Source organism: Eleginops maclovinus, chromosome 11 (assembly GCF_036324505.1).
Source record: "Eleginops maclovinus isolate JMC-PN-2008 ecotype Puerto Natales chromosome 11, JC_Emac_rtc_rv5, whole genome shotgun sequence".
NCBI lineage: Eukaryota > Metazoa > Chordata > Actinopteri > Perciformes > Eleginopidae > Eleginops > Eleginops maclovinus.
Window position 1 is genome coordinate 19,882,568 of NC_086359.1, and position 21,806 is coordinate 19,904,373.

At 38.6% G+C, this 21,806-nt stretch overlaps 2 protein-coding genes across 13 annotated transcripts; both read left to right on the forward strand.

Moving 5' to 3' along the window:
• Positions 1-894: 894 nt before the first annotated feature.
• On the forward strand, positions 895-12,012 carry vkorc1l1 (vitamin K epoxide reductase complex, subunit 1-like 1). 12 transcript variants are annotated; one of them, XM_063895748.1, is made up of 6 exons: positions 895-1,727; positions 5,002-5,111; positions 7,408-7,466; positions 7,578-7,657; positions 8,186-8,342; positions 8,676-12,012. In XM_063895748.1, the coding sequence occupies exons 1-4, from the start codon at positions 1,405-1,407 to the stop codon at positions 7,632-7,634; spliced, it is 549 nt and encodes a 182-aa protein (XP_063751818.1). In that variant the 5' UTR covers positions 895-1,404; the 3' UTR covers positions 7,635-7,657; positions 8,186-8,342; positions 8,676-12,012. The 12 variants fall into 12 exon arrangements, with proteins under 12 accessions (XP_063751818.1, XP_063751819.1, XP_063751817.1 ...); XM_063895749.1 differs by having other exon boundaries at positions 8,193-8,342; XM_063895747.1 differs by having other exon boundaries at positions 896-1,727; positions 8,190-8,342.
• A 4,051-nt stretch (positions 12,013-16,063) lies between these two features.
• On the forward strand, positions 16,064-18,821 carry LOC134872289 (poly(A) polymerase type 3-like). Its single transcript, XM_063895528.1, has 9 exons — positions 16,064-16,127; positions 16,243-16,434; positions 16,510-16,563; positions 16,674-16,785; positions 16,936-17,025; positions 17,206-17,344; positions 17,448-17,520; positions 17,632-17,752; positions 17,979-18,821. Exons 1-9 carry the CDS (start codon positions 16,113-16,115, stop codon positions 18,086-18,088), a joined length of 906 nt encoding a protein of 301 aa, XP_063751598.1. The 5' UTR covers positions 16,064-16,112; the 3' UTR covers positions 18,089-18,821.
• Positions 18,822-21,806: the final 2,985 nt, after the last annotated feature.

Here is a 21,806-nt window from a genome sequence, read left to right on the forward strand (position 1 = left end):
TGGAAACAGCAATTTTTTCCGTAGAAAGTGACCTAAATGAGAATTTGAGTATCTATTTTTTGAAGTCTTTTGTTTTTGTGTTTTTACCATCCTGGCCTGATTTTTATTGACCCATTTTCCAATTTAAAGGGTTCAAACCATAGCAGTTATTCTGCCTGTGCACAAACATAATAGATGAATAACAACATTCAAAAGGGAAATGTTTTATCTGTTTTCGGCTCTACCTATCGGATTGACCTAATAGCACACACAGCAAATTAGTATTTCCAAACATAGATTAGAGCAACCCGGACACAAAGGCAGGCGTTGTTCAACTCACATTTATGGGAGTTATCTGCAGGATGTTATTTGTTATGTAAACATCTTGGTAGAAGCTCGTTTTTTTCATGACAAGGAAAATGCTGAATACATTTGTGTTTTTCCCAAAAACATAAACACTTTTTCAGACTACAAAGGCACATTGTTACCTGTAAACATCGAGGATAGCCATCAAAACGAGGAGCTCTTGGTTCTCTTGCGCTTCACCTCGCTGTTATGATATTTTTCTGCAATCTTTCTCTCGTGTCCAGCGGGGCAATGGCGGTTTGTGTTCAGCTCGATTTCTCTCTTGGTTCTCCCTTTGCCACAAGCATGGCACGAGTATTCCAGCAGATTATAATAGTCATACTGGTCGTAAAATGTTTCCTCGAAAAAAACAAATCTTTCCATGTCTGTCGCCATTTGGAGACGGGATTCAGCAGTTTTTACCAGACGAGTCCAACAGCGAGTAAACAGCTGTAGCCAGCCAGTGTTTATATACATAGAGTCACGTGATCGTGGCTTTGCCTGAGGAACTACATGTACTATGCTGTAATAAGCATCGTGTGCTGTTTAAAAGAAATTATTGCTATTTATTGTTAGTTTGTTCATTGTTATTTCACTTGTATGCATGTTTGTCCTCCCATGTTACTGTAACATGTTTTATGATTTTTCTGTTAAGTAGTATGTGTGTTTTTTCTATTTCGTGAGTATTTGAACAAGGATGCCATGTGCATGTATGGCAAACCAAATAACACTCATTGCTGTAATAACACGTAAAATACGTTTAGCACTTTATTGACTGACTGACAAACTGACTGACTGACTGACTGACTGACTGATTGACTTGTTTGGTTTATGGTAAAAGTAATTGGTAATAATGTACATGGCACATAGTGAGGCTACACAATTGTTGTTGCAAGAATCTATTTAGTTTTTTTGTTGTTTTAAACGTATTTTATTTTTAACCGATCAATAAATGTGTGTACTACACTATGCCTTGGTTAGGTATGCCCTGTTTTACACAGTATATGTGTATGAGCCGACTTTGTGCTTGCATATAAGATGACTCTTACGTGTCCGCATAAATAGCCTTGCTCAGTGTTTATGTTCTGTTTTGTTCCAGCACACGGCCCGCCCCTCACGGTGTGGCACGTCCTTACGCTTTTCCACGTCGCAGTCCTGTCTCGGGCGAACTCCCTGCGTATGTATGCGTGTCTCCAGCTAGGCCAGAGAGTGATGGCGGCGCCCGTCCTGAGAGTGTCCACCCCTCGGTGGGAAAGAATAGCTAGGCTTCTCGTTTGCCTATTGGGCATACTGCTGTCTCTATATGCCTTTCACGTCGAGACAGAAAAGGCTCGGGATCCGAGTTATAAGGCGATGTGCGACGTCAGCATCTCCATCAGCTGTTCGAAAGTGTTCAGCTCAAGGTAATTTGAATTCAGCAAAGAGCGCTCAATGAAGCTGCTGCTATTGTGGCAACCTGGGAAGGGCTGGCGGTTCAAACTGTCAAAGGCTCTCAGCTAGCATCTACCGGCTGCCCGCTAACGTGCCGCTAAAGCTAAATGCAAACTATTATTGCCGATGTGCAGCGGGTTGGCGTTTAGTTAAATAACCTTTCTCGCATAAGTTAACTTTGAGCTTATCATTCAATAAGCAAATCATTAGCTTTCTAGCTCAATGAAGCTAACTTTGCTAACCGTCAGCTAACGTAACACATTTGTTAACGTTATACTTTAGCCAGTTAGCTATCAACAGTGAGTCGTCAGCATTATAAAACTCAATCAATGAGAAGGTTGCTGATAGCTTATTTTAACCGGTCCTACTGGATGCTGTCTGTGTATGAATGGATAGCACATCTGTAAAAGCAACTTTAGCACAAAAGTTGACCAGAGCTAATTCAGACTAACGTTGTTGTTGCATGTGTGTTGCTGTTGAATGAGTCCATTCATTCCGCAGAACACTGCTATGGTTTTTGCTGGTTAGCTAGCTTAAATTTGTCCATATGGGGCAACTTTTTAACACACTAGCTAGCTCTCGCGTTAGCTGTCACGCTGCTGTCATTAGCTTCCATGCTAATGTCACCGGGCAACTATCATTCAGTTCAAGGGGTTAAACCCGACACACCGGCTAACTAAAGGGACGGCGCATATAAATGCTCCAGAGGTCAGTGTGGAGGACTGTAGCAAAGGTGGATACCTTAAAGTTCCAGTTCTGCTTACCATCACACTATTTGACAGATAGCGACATGGGCATAGCTACATTAGTAAAGCAGCGGCAGGAGTTTTATTTAAGCTATGTATGTGTCGGAAATGAATCAGACTCGTTACTCACAAAGATGAGTTTGCAAGCATGTAGAATAACGTCCCTTAAGTTAAAATCACTTTTGTTTCATGAAAAACTATTTTTAATAGTTCCCATTCTAGCTTGATTGTGGGCAACTGTCAATGATTCAAGAGAACCCCACCTATTGAAACTATTTTGAAAGTCTTTGCAGGCCTTGAACGAAAACCCAAACATGGCTGGAATGTAACTTGTCTAGGACCCATTACATAGCTGTAGGATGAGTGACTCAGATAACTGTCTGAGTATAAGAGACTTCATCTTTGTCACCTAAAATAAGTTGTCAGCCATATGACTGACGTGTTAACACATATGAAACTAATCACTGAATGAAAAAAAATGAATGGCCGGTTTTGTGTATGCCTCTGTTAAAGACAATGCTTTGAAACACAAACCAGAATCAATAAATTGATCAATATATTGTATTGGTGAAATGTAATCAGATAGTGAAGGTTCTATGCTTCAATCCTGAGAGGTCCTTTAATGTGTCCACAATGATCTGAATGGATTCATCCCATCTTATTGAAAAACAAAAACAAAGTTATTCCAAAAAGAAGAAACTCTCCAGAAAAGGAAAAAATTAATAAAAATGAAATGCCAGATCCTGCAATTTTTGTATTGTCTGTAGTGAAATATAATTGGATGCATTTTAGCAAACCATAATTCATTATACAAAGAGAATAGACTTCTACAATATAATAAATGAAATCAGATACAAAACTATATATCCAATTTTTAATAACAAACACAACATCATGGGCTTGTAGTTTTGGCGAATAAAAATAAATAAAACAAAGTTCTGAGTTATTGATTCAGCTTATTATCTCCATGCTCCTGCAGCATATCCTAAACATGATTTATCTACTGATCTTCTATGCTGGAACGCTGAAACTGTCTTATTGATTAATTTGTCATGTTTCTTAAAGTCATATGGCAGGAGAATCTAAGTAAGCAAGATTCCATCAACTTCTTTGCCTGACTGCAGTAGTTTTTATGAGTTGTTGTTAGAATTATGCAAGAAATCACAAGCACTCTCAAATAGTTTGCAGCTCTACACAAATGAAAGACGTTCCCTTCTATGTGAAAAGAGTAATTGTTTAATATTTTTTATAGCATTATTAGAGCACATAACCATCTTATCTTTGGATAAGGATGTTGTGGTTTTCTTTGGATGAAATGCATCTTCTCCGTGTTGATGTTGCAAATAGAACTGTTGTTATGCAGGACAAAATTAAGACCTGGTCTGATGATAGAAGTTGAATGTCACACTTTTAAAACATTACTAATCGAGTTCTGGAAATCAGAGGATCTCATCAAAGTGGCTGCCAATTTGGGCTGACATGAAATAATTTGGTGAAACAACTCAGCCTTGATTGTGATAATCAAGCAGTGTCTGAAATAAATTTTTCTCCTCACCTACTACTGTTGCAGGTCCAGATTAGATTAGAAGTACTTTATTGATCCCACATTGGGAAATTGTTCTGTTGCAGCAGCATATTTACAATTGCACATTACTTTAAAATATAATAAAATAGGATAACACTTAAAATAGTAAACATAAACCATGAGTAGTTATTTTAATATCTATAGAAAACACATTTGAAAAGACACAGAATAAGTTAAAATACCCTGTTATAGACCAACTGACTACTTAACCGAAACAATGCAATGAGGTCTTTGAGTTTGGGTACATAATGTACAAATGACTGACTCTGGGAAACTGCTACAGAGTTTTTTTTTACGGTTTTGTAGTACAGCTGAAATGATACATTGAAATATAAATGACTGTGTTTTAAACCTTTGCAACTGGGGTTTCCTGCTTTAATCTGATTAAATTGAATACCTTTGACATTTGAAAATAAGACATGTAAAGGCATCACTGTGGGTTTAAATAAACTAGGTTGGACTTTTTTAAAAACCTTTTTATGACTGTTACTACACCAGAATAGGGATGGTGAACTACCAGTGTTGATTGATTATTAGCCGTAATATTTATAAATACATTTGGATCCAAAAAGAACCCAGCAGATTAATCGATCATGAAAATAAATGTTACGTACAGCTGATTTTTCCTGAACACTTTTCTGTACTTTTTTATTTGCCTTACCTAAGAACTACATTTTTCTAAAATGCAAACTTCACCCACCGAGCCGGGGTACTTCAGATTCCTAAAAATCAAACATCAGGACAGACCTGTGACTGTTTGCAATATACATGTTCTTTTAATTACATTTCTTTACATATACATATTTTGGTTTTGATTGTTCTTAGCTGTATTTTAATCTCCGTAGTTTGTTGCTTTTTGTCATCCTGAGGAAAAGTTGTAACTGCCTTCTCTGCTGATGTTCTTCTGTGGTTCAGGTGGGGTCGAGGATTTGGACTTCTGGGTTCAATCTTTGGAAATGACAGTGCACTGAACCAGCCCAACAGTGTCTACGGGATCGCTTTTTATGCCTTTCAGCTTCTACTAGGTAAGATGTCATTTTATTCGGAGCATTTCTTTGGTATTGCAAATTTAGGTGACTCAAAAATTTGCCTCCCTCTTTTATTGATGTATTTGCCAAAAATATCCCCCATGGCACATACATCACATCTAATAGTCATGTATGAATAAAAATACATAGTTAAACCGGAGTAACAGTTTTTGAAGCTCACCTGAATAAACTGCAATCACTATTGTGGTTTTTGGAGTTGATTACATTTTATTCTTACTAAGACTGCACAGATAACTGTGTAAATGTGGGTTTGAAAGAAAATAATAGAGGGGGGGACAGGGTGGTTTATTCCCAAAAGAAAACTCTTGAGAAGGATGAAACCTATGCTTAACCTGAATATTAAAAAATAGTAATATAACATAAAACCACACATTTTGAAACAAAGATTAATAAAGAGATTAATAAGACATACATTTCAGCATACAAGAAAAAAAACTTGAGGAACCACATGACCTCACTTTGCAATGTTTGATCAGTGGGAACATGATTTATCCGTAAGCAATCACATCATCCATATCAGCATGTTGTTTCCTTCTGAATGGTGGGCTGTAGATCCGCCTGGCCACCTGGTGCCGGCACAGAACAAGAGTTCCTTTTAGCCGCAGCAGTTAGCACTCATTTGCCTAACACAATGGCAGCCCAGTTAAGACAAACTGATACACAGGGTCAACATTTCCATATTAAAGCCAAGATCAGAAGTTTCATTATTCTTACAGCCATGGAACACCCAATATTTATCAGAAGAGACGGCTGTAGGATCTGCAAATTCAAGTTTTAACCTTTGATTAATGCCACTGTACGGCATGGGACAACAGTAAACTGTTACTGTACACTCAATGTGATAAAGACATAAAATAATGCTATAGCTGTGCCTTTTCCCATTAAATGTTCAGGAAGAGAGGTAGGCAATATGGATAAAATCCTCTCGTGCTACTTGCTATTTGGTGTCACAGTATGGAACATTTTCCAGCAAATTGATTGAGAAACTGAAATTGTATTAAAAAAAAAAAGTTTAATTTAGCTGGTGCTTAATTAGCTAGATTGTCCAAAAAAAACTCTCATAGAAATTCAAATCCAATGTATCTATAAAGCAGTCTTCTTGTTGATGTGCGACATTGCAATCAAGGCCAACATGACATACATGCCTTACAAAAATTGACTAATGTGTGTCACTTCATGGTATATATCGTCCAGCCCTAGAAGTGGAGAAAATAGAGATAAACTTGTAAAGTGTTGTGCTTATTTTCTATGCTCAAAGTATTGTGAACTACAACAGCTTTATACATTTCTGCTTGTGAGGGATGTTACCACTTGTATGACCCGCTGTAGTGGAAAGGTGTACTCAGATATTTAACTCATGTTAAAGTAGCAATACCTCTGTACAGTAAATGTTCTATTCACTTTACACCACTGGATAGCATTGCATGATATTCTATCACTAATAATCAAACAATGTGTAAAGCACTAATAATGCTGCTAATATATTAACGCCTCTCTGATTTCACAATGAGTCATTAAACCACTCAGATATGAAGTGTATTCAGTTTACAGCCGACCTGTGTGACTCACGCCGGCTCAGACTTTCCAACAACAGTTAAACTCGATATTCTGCCAGTATGAGAAACCAGGAACTACTGATGAGTTGATATCAACATTTCCTGTTACAAATATCCTGCCAAAAAGAATAGCAACTTGTGATATTATCCTAATTATCAAATGAGTATGCTTAAAACTCTTTAAATTGTTCTAAAGAAATCTGGAATCTCTCTACCCTACCTTTATTGTACAGAAAAAAATGAGTATTTCTATATTATTTTATATTTAGTGAACATCAAATCTTGAATAATGTATTTATTAAGTAGCAACATTGGCCAGTTCCTGTATGTTTTAAATCTGGCTCTATTTTCCCCCCACCCTACTAGTATAGTTAGCTAAAAAGCTTCTTAAAGTCATACTGTTTGGATATTCATGATTCATTAAAGTTCACCATGATTAACTTCCATCCCAACCAGGAACATAATATTGCAGCTTAGGTATGAAACAGCCTAATTGTTACTAATGAAACATCACAAGCTTGGCCTCATGTGACAACCGAATAATATGACCTGTGTTTAAGCTGAATGTCATCACGAGGTGGGCGGGTACAGAAATAGAAAACTGTCTGAGGCTGTATGCTCAGAGTCATCAGGTTACTTGTGTGTTTTAAGGTTATGTGTTTTTTCCTTTGTTTCAGTTATTTTGCCTAAGCTTCAGTTTGTGTTTCTTGCCATAGGAATGACTGTCAGTGCAATGGCCGCCCTTATTCTCATGACGACATCCATCTTGTCGGTGGTGGGTTCGCTCTACCTGGGCTACATCCTCTACTTTGTCCTAAAGGACTTCTGCATCATCTGCATCACCACATATGTGCTGAACTTCATTCTCTTTATTCTCAACTACAAGCGACTGGTTTACTTGAACGAAGCCTGGAAGCAGCAGCTGCAGGCCAAGCAGGACTAAAGCTGTCGAGAACGGCAAGACAAGTACGAGAAACAAACAAAAAGTAAAAAAAGAAACGTGACCTCTGAACATTTGACTTGCCACCAGGAGACCTTGCTTCCAAACGATGTTTATTCTGCTGTGTGTTCAAAAAAAAATGAAGAAATTTAACTTAAATGTTGGGCCTAACATCTCAATGTTGCAAACACGGAAGGATTTGTAAGTGAAAGGTGTTTTTTTTTGGGCTTTTTTTTCCTTCTTCCTTGTTTAATGTGTGTGTGTGTGTGTGTGTGTGTGTGTGTGTGTGTGTGTGTGTGTGTGTGTGTGTGTGTGTGTGTGTGTGTGTGTGTGTGTGTGTGTGTGTGTGTGTGTGTGTGTGTGTGTGTGTGTGTGTGTGTGTGTGTGTGTGTGTGTGTGTGTGTGTGTGTGTGTGTGTGTGTGTGTGTGTGTGTGTGTGTGTGTGTGTGTGTGTGTGTGTGTGTGTGTGTGTGTGTGTGTGTGTGTGTGTGTGTGTGTGTGTGTGTGTGTGTGTGTGTGTGTGTGTGTGTGTGTGTGTGTGTCATCAACCCGAGCAAGCAGATGCAGGAGGCCACAAAACAGATCGATGGAGGACAGCTCTCTTTTGAACAAAAAGGAACGCGGAATGGAGGAAAACGTGACATTAAAGGGGTTTACTTGAAACGGTTAGAACGGTCCTGTTACTGCACAGCGGATCTGCACTAAAACTCGGTAAAAGGTCCCAAAATTAGAAAAAAACCCTCATTAGGTCATCATACGGTTTGCAAATAAGGTTTAATGGCATGGTGGTGTTGGGGAGGGTGTGGGCATAACGATTAACGTTTATACAGAATAGTTTCTTTCATGTTTACACTTTGTAGTATGTTTCTTTTATGAAGAGGACCACTAAAAATAAAACACGGGACAATGTGAGATATTGTGTGTTAGACCAGTCAGATTGTTTTTTGTTTTTTTTGCAATTCTGTAAATAGCTGCTGAGCAATATTCCAGGCTAGATTGTGATTTAGTGTTGACACAAACCTTTTTTTTTTTTTTTTTTTTAAGGAAAACCTACCAACAAAACAGGGGGAAACATGAGTAAATCTGGAACAAAAAGCGATAAAGGTCACAGCTAAGTGGATGAGTGTGGAGATGTGCCCGTCCTGTACTCCTGGTCTGGCATGCAGTTCAGAGTTATGTGGATTTCTTTGTTGTACGTGGTAATTATGTCATCTGAAGCCACAAACACTCGTCTTTGAAACAGAACTATGGGTTTTTTTCACCAAGTTTGCAAAAAGGCACCCTCCCCCCTTTTTCGTTTGTTGGTTAATGTGTGATAAGCATTCCTGACACCCACAAAAGTGGGATCCATAAAGACTTATGTGCCTAAGAGTGTTAAAGTTTTTTTTTCAGTATAGCTGGGGCGGGTTAATGTCATGTTAACAAACGTTCTGGTTGTTGTTTTACTGTCACAGGTCCAAGGCTTTATTTTTATGATCAGTTTTGTAAATTAAGATACCAGTGAAGTGTTTCTCCCTCCCTATTAGAGTCTCACGAGGTAGCGAAGGCTGCTACACTGTGATTGTCTTCTGAAGTGTAGGGCGGCCCGGTGGCGGCGGCGTCTCTTATCTTTGCTGTTTTAAAAAAATGCTCATCTGGCTTTTTGTTCACTGTCCAGCCTGTATACATTTGATGTCAAATTGAACAGTAACGGTGATCTTGCAAAGCTGAGTTACAGTTCATTTGCAGGATGGGAACAAACACTTTGTCACGTTTTATGTTGAAGCAGCAGAAGTGTGACGAGGAGTAAGATTCTGAAATAATTCAACTCAGTATGTTAAGCCATATGTTGAGTTTGTCGGATGTCTCTGCTCTTGTAGGAAAGATATCCACAGTTTTCAAAAGACACAGAAGTAGTTGATCTTACATAGCAAGGCTTCTACAAAGTTAGGTCACAGAATGGGGAAAAGAGCAGCCACAGCTGGCAGTGGCTTTGCTGGAGTGAAGTCCACAGTTTTGTCAGTTCAGTTCAAGTGACAAAACAGGACCATTGTCTCTGTCATCCAACATCCACTGATCAAAAGTCTCCAGATGCATGGTACACTATCTCCGGGCTTTAAGCTAATGTTGGCCATCTGACAATCTTACACGCGCTGTCGATAGATCCAGAGCAGTCGTTGTAGTAATTGTGATAATGTGATTCATCTGTGGTGTTAAACCAGCTTGTTCACTGTTTCCATCACTGCTACTTCCCATACACCCTTCACTTTAACACAACTCTCCCGAAACTTTATTTGTGGCTTGTTTAAATATTCATGATAGCAACTTACAGGAAGGAAGTGTCTGTGACGTGCTTCCTGTGACACCATGAGGTCGTACCTTGTCTTTAAAAGTTTAAATGGAGGTGATACTCCCCGCCAGGATATTGTCAAAATAAAATTGTTGTCTGTTCATGCATGTTGGAAACGTTTTACTACTTATCATAAATAAGTTGTGTAGTGTTATTTTAGGCCATCTTCCAAAGCGTAGTATCATTATATTTGAGAGGGTTTTTCGGGCAGCAGACAAAGGTTTCCTTTCATTTTAATAGATGCTTCCAGCACCTAATCCTTCACAGTGAAGATGATGTACACTGCTCACTTCGTCAATGTTCGTCTGTTTCAGTATAACTGATCAATTCGATGCATTTTGGCAGCCTACTAGCTTAGTAACTTAATGGAATACTCCACCAATTTAGCATACATTCCAATAACATTTATTTAAAATCGGTGCAATTTGTTTTATTCCATGTATTCTTCTTCTTCCTTTTCCTTTTCCCACAGTACATCTCGACCGCCGACTGTTTTAGCCAGAGTTTTGGTTTGGTTTGCCCAATATGACATTCTCAAATGTCTTCTTTTGTCAAGTCTAAGATATTCAGTGAATTGTTGTAGAGAAGCAAAGAAACAAAAGAACATTCACATATAAACTGAAAGCAGATCATTTTAACATTTGTTTTCTTTAACAATCACTCAAATGGATTCCTATGATAGTTGGCGATCAATGACTTAACTACTCTTTTTTTTCTATTGCGATGCAAGAAACATTGGGATGGCTGCCAGAAAGAGACTCTAATGGTTTGCTTTGGAAAATGTTTGGCACTTGTGTTACGTGACATGATAGGTAGTAAAATAACAAAAACATGCAAGCACTATTGTCCTCTTTAAAAGAAAAAAAGTATAGTGCTCCATAAAATGATTTTAAACATTTGCCCCGGGACGTAACAAGTCATCTTTAAGATCTTCCTTCTACAGCATATCCTGGTCAGGCGAACATCGGGTTCTGTCAAGTCAGACTAATATTTTGGTCTTTTGTCTGGGGACGCTGTGCATTCATGTAGAAAGAGAAGTGTTGTAAGGATCCTCTTGCACAGATCAAACTGACATTACATGCTTGTTTTTGTGGCTGCAACTATGTGAGTTTCGACCGTAGTGGTGTACAGTAGGCGGCCGACCATTAGCTTCATGATTCCAGTCATACGCAAGCCTATTACACTAGTTGTGTGCAGTTACTTTAAAGAAATGGTTCAGGAATTTGGATGTTGAGTCAAAAGTTTGAAATCTTTGGCTGGTAACACATGTTGTGTGATGATTTTAAGGTCAAACAGAAAAGGTTAAAATGATCGATTAGTGCATTTTCATGAATTTTAGGGCCCTGAGGTATAACTGCCATGTTAGTTGCATCACCAATGCCAACAAAAGTGCCTTCTGTTTGATCACTAGGCCTTGAGCCAAAGACGAGCAACAGTAATAGCCTTGTAAAATGAAGAATGGTAACTGAAAAAAAGCACGTTTGCTTGCCTTCCTTAAGATTGAATCTGATAAATTGGTAATTCCCAAAGATATGATTTAAAATGCAAAAAACAATTCAACATTTGGCAGACAAAATGCCCCGTCAAATCAATGGTCATTCCCCTTTTTCCTTCCTGAACTCCACTCTAATTCTCATCTTTATTTTGTCTAGCTAGGACATGTCTGTTTAAACTACATGATTGTAATGTACTTTTTTCATCATTAATAGCACCCTTTAGCTGTTTAGACTGTTAACATTCTGGGTTACTTTAGTAAAAAAAGTTGAGGGGGTTGGAGGGCTCGGAATCCATGTGTCAGCATAAAATTTCCATTGAATTTTTTTGTGGAGGAAAACTTAATGGGTTTGCTTCTGTATTGCCAAATATGTTTTAAAATGCTGTATTTTCTTACATGGAAAAGTGTTACATGAATGGTAGGAGGGTGTGAAAAAAATAATCTGTTTAAATCCATTTTACCTTAAGGGAAAACTGTGGAAAAAGGTTGACATGCGAACATTTTTAATTGTCATTGTCATGTGGAAATGATCTACCATTAAAACATTCCCTCTGAAACTACTTGTCATTTTAAGTTATTTGAATAAATTGAATGAGTGACTAAACTTAAACAATGCTATGTAATGTTGTTACTCTGGCATTAAAGGATATTAAAGGGAATGCCTATCAGAAAAAAAACCATTGCTATGATTTTATGGTGTTAGACTTGTTTTAGTGATACATTGTCTTGGTCGGATCAAAATGATTTTCTCCTGTATATCCTTTACCTAAAACAGGCGGGAAAAGGTTTTACCAGGAAGAAATCCTAAATAATTGTAGTTATTTTAAAACTTCGCCAGTGGTGCACTCCGGTCTTGTGTGGCTAAAATGAGTATTACAACCCCAAACATTTTAAATGATCCTGAACCCTTTTAAACTTTTAAAAACCTGTTATCACAAGTGAAATATATACATCAAGAACTGAGAAAGATAACCCTGGCTAAAACTATATTTTCACCTGTTCAAAAATCCTTAACACCAAAATGAGAATGAATTAAATCAGCCTCTCATTTGGCTCTCAGGGCTTCCACACATTTTCTTGCCGGACATTTAAAAAAAGATCTCTTCTTAATGCAGTTCAAATTAAAGTTGGTGGGACAAAATCCACAGCCCTTCCTGTTTTAATCTTTTCAAAGTTTATCCAAACAATTAAAGAGGCTTTAGCAGTTACACAAATCAAGTCAATATGTTCCATTGTGTTTTCAGTACTAAATGTGCTCTTGTTACTTTCCCTCAATCACAGTTTGGCGAGGAAACACTCTCCAGGGCACAAAAGGGGAATACTGCTAAAGCTTCAATAACTTCACGTTAACTTTGAAAATATTTGCAGACTTTAATTGGAAGCACATTAGGAAATTAATTCATAATAGTTTAAGAAACCACCAAAACACAGAACCATACTATTTCCTTAATGCAACTTGATAGGGTCTAACCCCGGATGATGTAACCAGGACTATATTTTTCATTTAAAAAAGCTTCTCCAGAGCAACAGAAATCTTGCTGAAATGTCTTTCACAGATTTAGCAGTTGTGATTCTTGGAGTGAACTTATTGTAAAAAATGGTAGGGTGCCGCTCTGGGCTCATAACATCATATCAACATCATACCAAATCCAAAATGTATCTTTAAGCCTTCTTTAGAAATGTGCAAAGCAGAGAAGTAACTAGTTCATTTATTGAGTCAAAGTAATTTCACAGACTCTGGCGATGTTAGTGCTTGTGTTTTTTGTTTTGTTTTTTGACTTTCTAAAACCATCATATATTTAATAACCAAAAACAATACTGGATGCAGATCATATGCAATACAATGCTGATGAACTTGCAATGAAGTGAACATATACAACAGCCTTAACCTGCATGTCACTTTGACCAAGAAAAACTGTAATACCACTGGCACTGATTATTAATACATTACTTTCCGGTTGTGAAACAATGATTGTGTAAATAGCTATTGCAGTTGGACCAAATCCAAAGCAATCATTACAAATGGAGGGAAAAAAGTGCCTTGAAAGGACTTATTTAATATGTAATGCTATAGTAGCTGAAAGAAATGTAAAACTGAGTCTAAATATTCAGTATTTGTTCAGCTGTAACACAGAGGTCAGTCATGTGATGGGGGACACGCAGTCCCTGATGGTGAAAAAATATCTGATCACAGTCACAGCGCCATGCATAATGATCTTTTTCAGTTTACCTTCTTTATGTTATGTTGTTAAACCTACAAACAAACAAGAACACTTTAAAGGGGCCCTATTATGCTTTTATGCTTTCCCTTTCGTGTGGTGTGTTTGTATAGGTTTTTGTGAATGTAAATGATCTGCAAAGGCTAAAATCCCAAAGTTCCCTGCGAGGAGTTTCTTCCAGACGCATGAAATGCCTCAATTGGACTCCTTTGTTTACTACCGTAATATAGTGACATCACTAGTGGTGTAAAGTAACTAAGTACATTTACTCAAGTACTTTACTTAATCACAATTGTGAGGTACTTGTACTTTACTTGAGTATTTCCATTTGATGTTACTTTGTTCGTCTACTCCTCTACAATTCAGAGGTAAATATACGTTTACTCCACTACATTAATGTATTACCTTGAGTTACTTTGCTGATATGGAATAATGATAAAAAATATGATCAACACTTAAATCAGACTTTAGTTACACCTGGATTAAATTCCAAGGCTACCCAGCAGTAAATTAAGTGATTCAAATCAGTTCCCCCTTTTCCAGATGTGATAATCATAATCAAATAGATCAATAATTATAATAAGATATCATAAATAGGATTCTGAAATGGGCCAATCTGCATAATGAGTATTTTTACTTACTGAGTAACATTTTATTTGCAGGACTTGTACTTGTAACAGAGTATTCCTACACTTTGGTATTCTCTACTTTTAATTGAGTACAAGATCTGAGTACTTCTTCCACTTTTGGTGAAAACCTGTTTCAACATCGGCAACATTTCCTCTCCTAATTTTCTCGATATCTAAAAACGTTCTTTCTCCATCAATTAATTGCACTCGCTTTTACATTAACATTCTAAGAAAGAAAACCATTGAAACGAAGGTACAGTTTATTCTGCCATGGTTTGTTATAGCCCAAGTAGTCTAGTGAATCCGTGTGCGCTGGTATAACGAAACAACGAACAGCAGCTGCTGTGCTACACCTAATATATAATGGATAACTTCTCCTACTTCAGGACTCTTATGTGTGCTTCTTCATGTAATATTATATTTTCCTTCCTATCTGCATTCATCCATTTCCTGTAACGACGTAAATCCCCCGTTGTGGGAGGAATAAGGGATTTCTGAGTAACTATAATGTTAATCTTACTGTTGTTTCATTAAACCTCTTACTTTCCATTAATGATGGCATTCATGTTATTATTATCATTATTATTATCAAATGGATAATATGCCTAACATTATGCCATGTTTTACAACTGCCGTTATGATTTGAAAACACGTTTTTCTTAAAAGTTCATTGTATCACTTCAAAAGATACGTTTTTATTCATAACTATTGCAAACAACTCAATAAAGACATTTATATTTAGGCTTAAAATGTTATTGTGTAACGTGATTTACTATTTAAATAAAAGCAAAATTACCGCGGCATTCATACATAAACTGCTCGGAGTCACGTGGCGTTTTTAGTGGACCAGGTGTTATCGTTCTTAAGTTCCATTCCAGAAGATGACGTCATATGGACAGTGCTCCAACCGATTCCATGCAGTGTTCCCAACTTTCATCAGTCACAAACACTCACAGATTGTGATTTGCAGAGAGAGAGAAGCCTTTTCTAAGTCATTTCCAAAAACTTGATAAATACTTCAACCTTAGTGAGCTCAATTGTTGCGACAATGCCTCGGTAAGTCCTTGAGTCTGGTTTTCCTTGTTTTTCATAAAGGTCTAGGCAAGATACACTTTGCAAGTCAGCTTCTTTGTTTAGTTAGCTTCAACTTGTGTTTATTTAATGTTTTGGACTTGTATAGATGCATACCATTTGCTAACAGTAATATAAGCAGTTGACATCATTACTGTCAGATTTCTTAGCACAATGGGGGGGGGGGGGGGGTTTGAGTCACTTTATTTTCAACTCAACCAGAGTTTCTTGATATATTATACCTCCCTTCGTATTTGCTTGTCATAACTGTTTCATTAGTAGTGCACTAACGTCCATATGTGCCTTTTCAGACATAGAAGAAGTAAGATCGCTCCATCCAGACCTCAACAAAAGGTGTATGGCCCCCCCCCACCAACACGTGAGGAGGAGTGTGCCAAAGCAAATGACTTGATCGAGATTCTCAAGTCCTTTGGATGCTTTGAGAGCAACGTGGAGCTGAGACACAGGTAGGATGCATGTTTACACATGTCATCATTAACATGTAATTAATACAGCTTTGAGAAGGCTTATGCTTTTTAAGGTACAGTCATTCTGGGGGGGGGGGATATTATTCCTTTAAAACAACATTAACAAACAATTGCCCAGAAGAAAGAGACCACGACATGCTTCGCTTCAGAGGAAGTACAAAGTCTGAAAATGCTCTTCATGTTTTGTCTGCACTGCAGAGAGCATGTGGTCCAGAGACTGCAGTCACTGTTCAGAGAGTGGCTCGTAGAGATGTGTCGGGAAAAGGTAGGACATCTTTATCTTACAATATACTGTTGTTTCAAAAGTAACTCTAAAATGATACTTGAAATGTGTTGCTGCTTTGGTAACATAGTTTATGTTTCATTTTTTGTTATTGTAGAATTTTCCAGACATCATCCCGGAGAGGGTTGGAGGGAAGCTCGTCCCTTTCGGCTCCCATCACCTGGGGGTCGCCTCGAAAGGTGCTGACATAGACATCCTCTGTGTGGGACCGGGTTTCCTCCAGAGGAAGGACTTCTTCTCCTCTTTTGTTGGAAAACTGAAGAGGCAGAGAGAGGTCAAAGACATAAGAGTACGTCTATAAGAGATTCATTATGACAAGTAATTTTTTGCCCTGTTGCGAGGTACTGACTGTTGTTGTCTTTAGGCCATTGAAGAGGCGTTCGTCCCTGTGGTCAAACTGAGCTTTGAAGGAATTGAGGTAATTTAACTTAAGAAGAATTGTTGTCTCTGCAGTGTGCTGTATTCTTCAATCAAGGGTTTGTCAGCATGTGTATTAATCATGGTTTTTGTGCTCCTGATAAATCTTAGATAGACTTAGTGTTTGCCAGGGTGGCCAGGAATAGAGTCCCAGAGGGAATGGACCTGCTCCGAGAGGATTGGTTGCAGGGGATGGACATCCAGTCCGTGAGGAGTCTGAATGGTAAGCATCATGTCAGAGAACTGCTGGGGAATCCTGCAGCTTTAGTACCTGACAGTGTACTCAGGAATGCTTTTGTGATGTCCGGTATTTTGGTCTGCCTTGTTTACAGGAACTATTTGATATTCATCTTTTCTTGTTGTTGTTCTGTAGGCTACAGAGTAACAGAGGAGATCCTCAGGCTCGTGCCCAATATTCAGAACTTCAGACTCGCTCTGAGGACCATAAAGCTCTGGGCCAAACGTGAGTTGAGATCTCTCCTTGTATTACTAAATAGATCAGAAAATACTGCCAACAGACATAAACCTCATTTACCCAATCTGCAGTGGGTTCGAGCAAATGAGATCAAGCCAGTGTTATCATGAGGTAATTTTGTGAAATGGAGGTCTTAATCTGTTCTCTCATCCTCTTGTTTCTGTTCAGAAAGAAACATCTACTCCAACTCTTTGGGTTTCCTGGGCGGCATTTCCTGGGCCATTCTTGTAGCCAGAATCTGCCAGGAGTACCCGACCGCCTCAGCCTCCACCCTGGTCACAATGTTTTTCAAGGAGTACAACATGTGGTGAGTTGTCCCATTTCTTCAGTAAATGCCTTCTTTACAATAAAACAGAAGAACAAAAGTCCACTAAACCATATTTTGTAAAAATCTTGTTTTGTTGTGACAGGAAGTGGCCGAACCCCATCATGTTGAGGGAGTTAAAAGACTGTCATTTCAACCTTCCTGTGTGGGATCCAAGGGTAAGGACTCAGCAGAATGTAAACTATAAATACAAAATATGCCAGTTAATTAACCAATCTGCCCAAAAGCACATGAAAGCTGAACATGCTGTGTTCTTCTGCATTCTCCAGGTTAATCAGGCAGACCGCTCCCACACTATGCCCATCATCACGCCGGCATACCCAATGCAGAACACTGCATTCAATGTGACTCCCTCCACCTTGGCCATCATGAAGGAGGAGATCCAGCGCGGTATGTAGCCACTCAGACATCCATCAGATGCTCACAGTGCAGAGTCTCAGAGCTGTCCTGTTATTTAGAATCAGAAATAAGCATTTAAACTTCAATCACTGCACTGCCACTTGGATGAGGTTGCCACCATTTAGCAATGTTTAACTCCTATCTTCAAGAATATCACAGGAAATTCTGCGCACGAAGAGGATTCATTTTTAACAAGCTTTCCCTTTCTCACTCACAGGCCACACTATCGCCAGCTGGTCCAAACTCTTTGAGAAGCCCAATTTCCTCAGGAAGTACAAGTATGTAATAATCTGCCCAAAGATGAACAAAACACACAGCCCTTCTTAAATATGGACATTTCCAATTAGTTCATCAGTCCTTCTTAGCTCTGATATTTGAAACGTATACATGTTTGTGACGGTCTTGATGTCTAAAGCTTTTTGTAATTGTATAAGTTTGCTTTCAAAGAAGGCAGATCTTTATACCAGATGTTTTTCATGCTGTGTTCTTTCTTAATGAAGATGTATCAGTGTGAAAATTCACTCTGTATAAAATACTGTTCTGCATATCTTTCTCTTAATGGTGTATTCGTTTTCACACGTAGTGCTTTATAGTGCGTGAATTGGTATTTGAGTTTATATGAATGTGAGCTCCTTAAGGCAGACTCTTTATATATTGCTGAATGTAACTGATGGATGTGTTTTTAACCGACTCTCTTTTGACCTGAACACAAACTCTTCAATGACTTTTGTGAATGAACGTGCAAATGTTTGTAATTTGCAGTTTTTTTCTTTGTAATGCGCGACTGATTTTAATTTGTGCTTGATTTGAAAAGATGAATCCCAGTTTCTTGATGAGGGTGTATATGTGGTTTTCTGTTTTCTGTTATTAACTGAACATTAAAACAGACTTTTGTTCAAGCAGTGTTAAGAAGTTGATCATGTGTTTGTGTGGATAATAGTTTAACCTGTAAGAAATATTAGACCTTCATTTAATAGTTGAATGCTGATTGTTTTATGTGCAGACCAGGTTGTGCCGTTTGCTGTTGTTCACTCAAAATGTGGAGATTTAAGAAGCTGTTCACGTGTTCTGTCTGACTTTAAATTGTAATATGGTCCAGTTGAATAAATCTGCCGTGTGTTTTGATCTGTCTTGTTTTATTTGCACAGCTTTGGAACAGTTGGATAGGCAGTTTCCTTGATTTATCTAATGATGTGTTTACCAGCTTTAATAAGAAGTGAGCAGTTGTGCTGCTGAGATTTAACATTAATTACACACACACTAATTCAACCCAGAACCACCTCACTTTCTAAAGGGTCAACTGGTTTTACCTTTCAAAATAAATGGGTAGTGTCTAAATGAAGACTAGTTACCTGATTTTAGTGACTTACTCCATGTGCTGTAGCTTGGCCTGTTTTAAATATCAGAGATACCTTCAACGATGACCATTGTTCAAACAGGATTAATATTCAAATGAATATGATCAATGTAGTAACATGCCAGCCTGTGCTTAAAGGCTCAATGCTGTGACGTGTATTGCAATTGTTGTCTCTTGTGTTTCAAGGCATTACATTCTGCTGCAAGCTGCCTCAGCTACAGAGGAGCAGCACCCTGCATGGTGAGTACACAGAGCAGAGACAGTGAGGTGCCCAGTTTAAGTAAAACTGGAACAGATTTAGGCATTTTAGTCTACAATGAAAATGTTTCTTATGCATAATTTTCTCTGGAGGAGAAAACTGTTTTGATATTGTATTTCCACCAAATGTAGTGCTCTCTGAAACTGATGTTTTGTTCAATCTGTCAGGGTTGGCCTGGTGGAGTCTAGAATCCGACACCTGGTGGTAAATCTGGAGAGACATGTGTTGGTGACCCGGGCCCACATTAATGTCCAGTCTTACCCTGAATGCAGCAAGGGCAACGCAACGTAAGGACAAATGATCTCATGGTTATATTTGGGTTGATCTCTTGAGTATTATTCATTAACGGAATTTGAAATAATGTAATGGTCATGTTTTACTCTGTCAACTCATTGGTGTGTACTTCTTCCTGTTTCAGAGAAACAATCAGCACAAGGTGGCTGATTGTTTCTCTTAAGCAGCCCTGAAGCCAATAATATTCACTTCCATTAACTGTTAGTGTTTTTTTACCAAGTCAACTCATTGGTGTGTATTTCTGTTTCAGTGCACCAATCAGAACCAAGTGGCTGATTGGACTTGTGTTCAATGAACAGGGGGGCAAACACCTGTCCATAGACCTGACCCCCTATCTCCAGCGCTTCAGTGACATCGGTATGTTTTCCTTTTCTAAATTCAGGAGAAATGGAGCATTGTCTTGTGAAATTATGAATCTTATTTGTATGTTGTGCTGTTGCAGTCTACAGTGTGGCAAACCGTTGTCAGATGTTCAGAGAGGGGATGACCACATCAGCTCGATACATGTCCCAGAAGGACTTCAGCTGGGATCTGCCTCAGGAGCCTGGTAGAAGGGTTATCAGTGAAGAACCGAAGCCCTCAGGGAGCCGTACCATGGCGGCCCCTGCTCCATCTGTGATGAGTCACCAGGCGACAAAGAGGTCTCGCTCACCTCACTCAGAAACTTCCACCAAGAAGTTTAAATCTGAAGTGGGGCCAAGCAAGGGAGTCTCTCTCAGTCAATCAAAGAGTGGAGGCCTCAAGAGACCCCGCACTCCTGAGTCAGGGTCACCGAGCAAGAGGGTCAGAACGGTGCTGCTAAAGCCCACTTGAACCTGAAGCCCACTTGACAATGAATGCAGCAAGGGCAACGCCAGGTAAGGACAACTGACCTCATGGTTATATTTGGGTTGATCTCTTGAGTATTATTAATTTACAGAATTTGAAATAACGTAATGGTAATGTTTTACTCTGTCAACTCATTGGTGTGTACTTCTTCCTGTTTCAGAGAAACAATCAGCACAAGGTGGCTGATTGTTTCTCTTAAGCAGCCCTGAAGCCAATAATATTCACTTCCATTAACTGTTAGTGTTTTTTTACCAAGTCAACTCATTGGTGTGTATTTCTGTTTCAGTGCACCAATCAGAACCAAGTGGCTGATTGGACTTGTGTTCAATGAACAGGGGGGCAAACACCTGTCCATAGACCTGACCCCCAATCTCCAGCGCTTCAGTGACATCGGTATTCAGCTTCAGCTGGGATCTGCCTCAGGAGCCTGGTAGAAGGGTTATCAGTGAAGAACCGAAGCCCTCAGGGAGCTGTACCATGGCGGCCCCTGCTCCATCTGTGATGAGTCACCAGGCGACAAAGAGGTCTCGCTCGCCTCACTCAGAAACTTCCACCAAGAAGTTTAAATCTGACGTGCGGCCAAGCAAGGGAGTCTTTCTCAGCCAATCAAAGAGTGGAGGCCTCAAGAGACCCCACACTCCTGAGTCAGGGTCACCGAGCAAGAGGGTCAGAACGGTGCTGCTGAAGCCCACTTGAACCTGAACGAGAAGGAGATGCCCCCTCAGCCTCCATAGATTTGATTTTTGTAAATAGATGTATATATTGTATTATATATATAAATGTAAATATAACTGTATAAATGTACAACATTAAATTTAATGTGTATTTGTAAATACACATTAACCAAAACTAGATTTATTTTATTCCCTTCAGTGCATTTGATGAAATTGTATTGTATTGTAGTTTTGGTGTAATTCAACAACACACACTTATTTTCACTGCCACCACACCATTACAGTATATTCAAATAATTCCCTGACAGTCTTCATGAAATCATAAATGAATGCAGAATAACCCTAAACATACACTTCAAATGATCACAAAGCATCTACGAGACATAAGATGAACATAAACTGACCCAAAGTCTCTGTAAACAGAGAAACAGAAATAGATGCAAAACAACCTCCAAACACAGCGCAAAGGCAAACAATCAGTGGTGGAAAGTAACTAAGTAGATTAGGTACCAGACTTCAATTGAGTGTTTCCAATTTTTGCTACTGTGTACTTTTACTCCACTACATTTCAGAGGTAAATGGTATACATTTAGTTCTACATTTATTTAAGACCTTTCGTTACTTTACAGATCT

What these genes read in the sequence shown, in the direction of transcription:
- vkorc1l1 (XM_063895744.1), top strand. Translation starts at nt 1,405, where the DNA reads ATGTTCTGTTTTGTTCCAGCACACGGCCCGCCCCTCACGGTGTGGCAC. An exon ending in TCGAAAGTGTTCAGCTCAAG is followed by an intron (nt 1,728 to 5,001) that starts GTAATTTGAATT and finishes TCTGTGGTTCAG; the next exon opens with GTGGGGTCGAGGATTTGGAC. An exon ending in TGCCTTTCAGCTTCTACTAG is followed by an intron (nt 5,112 to 7,407) that starts GTAAGATGTCAT and finishes TTCTTGCCATAG; the next exon opens with GAATGACTGTCAGTGCAATG.
- LOC134872289 (XM_063895528.1), top strand. An exon ending in CATAAAGCTCTGGGCCAAAC is followed by an intron (nt 17,026 to 17,205) that starts GTGAGTTGAGAT and finishes GTTTCTGTTCAG; the next exon opens with AAAGAAACATCTACTCCAAC. An exon ending in GAAGGAGGAGATCCAGCGCG is followed by an intron (nt 17,753 to 17,978) that starts GTATGTAGCCAC and finishes TCTCACTCACAG; the next exon opens with GCCACACTATCGCCAGCTGG.